Source organism: Alosa pseudoharengus, unplaced genomic scaffold (assembly GCF_046254945.1).
Source record: "Alosa pseudoharengus isolate Yale_2024_CS ecotype anadromous, Long Island Sound unplaced genomic scaffold, YU_APseudo_1.1 YU_APseudo_1.1_scf_2, whole genome shotgun sequence".
Taxonomy (NCBI): domain Eukaryota; kingdom Metazoa; phylum Chordata; class Actinopteri; order Clupeiformes; family Clupeidae; genus Alosa; species Alosa pseudoharengus.
In genome coordinates, this window is record NW_027468663.1 from 57483033 (window position 1) to 57485532 (window position 2500).

Sequence of the window (2500 nt, forward strand, 5' to 3'; positions counted from 1 at the left end):
TCCTCTCCTCTCCTCTCCACCCTCCTCTCCATCCTCCTCTCCTCTCCACCCTCTCCTCCTCTCCTCTCCTCTCCTCTCCTCTCCTCCTCTCCTCTCCTCTCCACCCTCCTCTCCATCCTCCTCTCCTCTCCACCCTCTCCTCTCCTCTCCTCTCCTCTCCACCCTCCTCTCCTCTCCTCTCTCCTCTCCTCTCCTCTCCTCTCCTCTCCTCTCCATCCTCCTCTCCTCTCCTCTCCTCTCCATCCTCCTCTCCTCTCCTCTCCTCTCCTCTCCACCCTCGTCTCCTCTCCTCTCCTCTCCATCCTCCTCTCCTCTCCTCTCCTCTCCATCCTCCTCTCCTCCCCTCTCCTCTCCTCTCCTCTCCTCTCCACCCTCGTCTCCTCTCCTCTCCTCTCCTCTCCATCCTCCTCTCCCCTCCTCTCCTCTCCTCTCCTCTCCTCTCCTCTCCTCTCCTCTCCTCTCTTCTCTTCTCCCCTCCTCTCCTCTCCTCTCCTCTCCTCTCCCCTCCTCTCCTCTCCATCCTCCTCTCCTCTCCTCTCTTCTCCTCTCCTCTCCACCCTTGTAACTGGCTCCTTGTCCCTTATGTGCAGTTAGTTGCCTCTCTGCCTTACCTTACCTGTGGAGCACTTTGAGTCAGCCCCTTTTGTTTATAAATAAAGTGATTTGATGAGTTCCTCTTCCTGGGGGATATTCCATCAACCTCGCTAATGAAGGCGGCGCTTAACAGAAATAGCCTGGCTTGAACTAGCGTAGACTTTCACTTGGGGCTGAAGCTGTTCCATTAACTCAAGTTAGCGGCATCTTGGCCTAGTTTATTCAAGCGAGGTTTAGTTCAGCTTCATCTCTGCTCGTGCACGAGGTAGAAAAGTAGACCAAAACAGTAGATTGACGAAAAGACGATATATGTCGTAAAATTAAGACAATACTAGATGATTTCTGTTCGATAGGCAAGCGCCATCTACAGGATTTTCATCTAAAGTCATCAAATTTAACATTGAGAGAAAAAAATAGATTGCCTACAGAAATTGGAGAATAATGAAAGCATATATTTAAAACAACAATGCTAATGGTTTGAAATCAATTGCTAGTTTTGATTGGATTCACTCTTGAACACATAGCCTACAGTCTATGCTTGAACAAAACGAGTGAATGAATAAATAGTATAAACTCAAAAACAACTTTGGCATATATTCAAAACTATCTATAGCCTACGTTCTTATATTAAAAGAGTTCACTCCAAATTATTGTCTAGGTGTAGGTGGTCATAAAATAAATTAGTATCAATATAATAGCCTATTGTCTCCCATAAGTCCCAAAGTGTTTGAAATAAAAGTATCTGAAAGGCAATGGCTTTCAATTCAATGTATGCCTAGTATTTAATCTGTGTAGCACACAGTTGATTTGACATTCATGAACAATCGTCGACACATGAAGCAGTTTTAATTATTAGCAGCCTACCAAATGTGCATGACCCTTTATCAGTGGACATATGTCTTTCGTCAAAGATTATAACTAAAAATGCCATTGTCAAGGTGATAAACATTGTAGCCTTAATACTTCGTATGGGAAGCGAACCTGCGAACACGCAAGAATGTAATTCCTTTCCTATGCCGTCTCGTTGCACGTTACACCACCACCGAACAGAAGTGATGCAGAGTAGCACGATTCCTAGAACCACATGCATGTGAAGTTAAAACATTTTTAATCGTATAATCTTCATACATTCTTTGGAGCTAGTGAATGTGTAAATCCATGCTTGGTGCACTGTCGGAAAAAACATTTCTATAGTCCTACTTCTATTTTTGAAGTTGTAGGCTACAGGTGACGAGAGCACAGGTTGAAGGAACCATCTTTTTGGACTCGTTTTCCGACTGATTGTTTTTTTTTGCAACACAGCTTAATTTAGCTTGAAAGTTAACCTCCTACGGAGCAGGTTAGTTCTGTGGCATAAATTCCCATGGTTACCAAGCTGGGATTCACGTTAACCTCATTAATGGAACGGAATTCTCACTAAAATTAGCGAGACTTATCGAAATAAGCCAGGTTTGGCCTTAAGCGAGGTTGATGGAATACCCCCCAGGTGCTGGACATGGTGTTTATGTTGATGTTGATGTTGATGTTTACCCCTGTGTGCTGTGCTGCAGGTGCTGGACATGGTGGAGAAGAGCGGTCCGCTGCACCGGCTCGGTGCCAGAGTGGCGGAGATCAGAGCTGGTCTGGAGTCAGTGCAGAGCCGCCTGGAACAACGCAGCGCCTCCATCACCGAGGCAGAGGCCACACAGAAGGTGAGACCAGAGCGTGTGTGTGTGTGTGTGTGTGCGTGCGTGCGTGCGTGCGTGCGGGTGCGGGTGCGTGTGCGCGTGCCCGTGTGTGTGCGTGTGTGTGTGTGTGTGCGCATGTGCGTGTGTGTGTGTGCGTGTGTGTGTGTGTGTGTGTGTGTGCCATCACCAACACTCACACCCACGCCAAATCAGAACTAAAACTCTTATGTGTGTGTGCA

The 2500-nt window shown here is 46.8% G+C and overlaps 1 protein-coding gene across 1 annotated transcript in view; it reads left to right on the forward strand.

Annotated features, from left to right (window-relative positions):
- syne2b (spectrin repeat containing, nuclear envelope 2b) overlaps nt 1-2500 on the forward strand; it is a gene marked incomplete in the record, with an annotated part of 128250 nt that overhangs the window by 107419 nt on the left and 18331 nt on the right. The window contains 1 exon segment of the mRNA XM_076295622.1: nt 2145-2285. Within this exon segment, the coding sequence (XP_076151737.1) occupies nt 2145-2285 (141 nt within the window).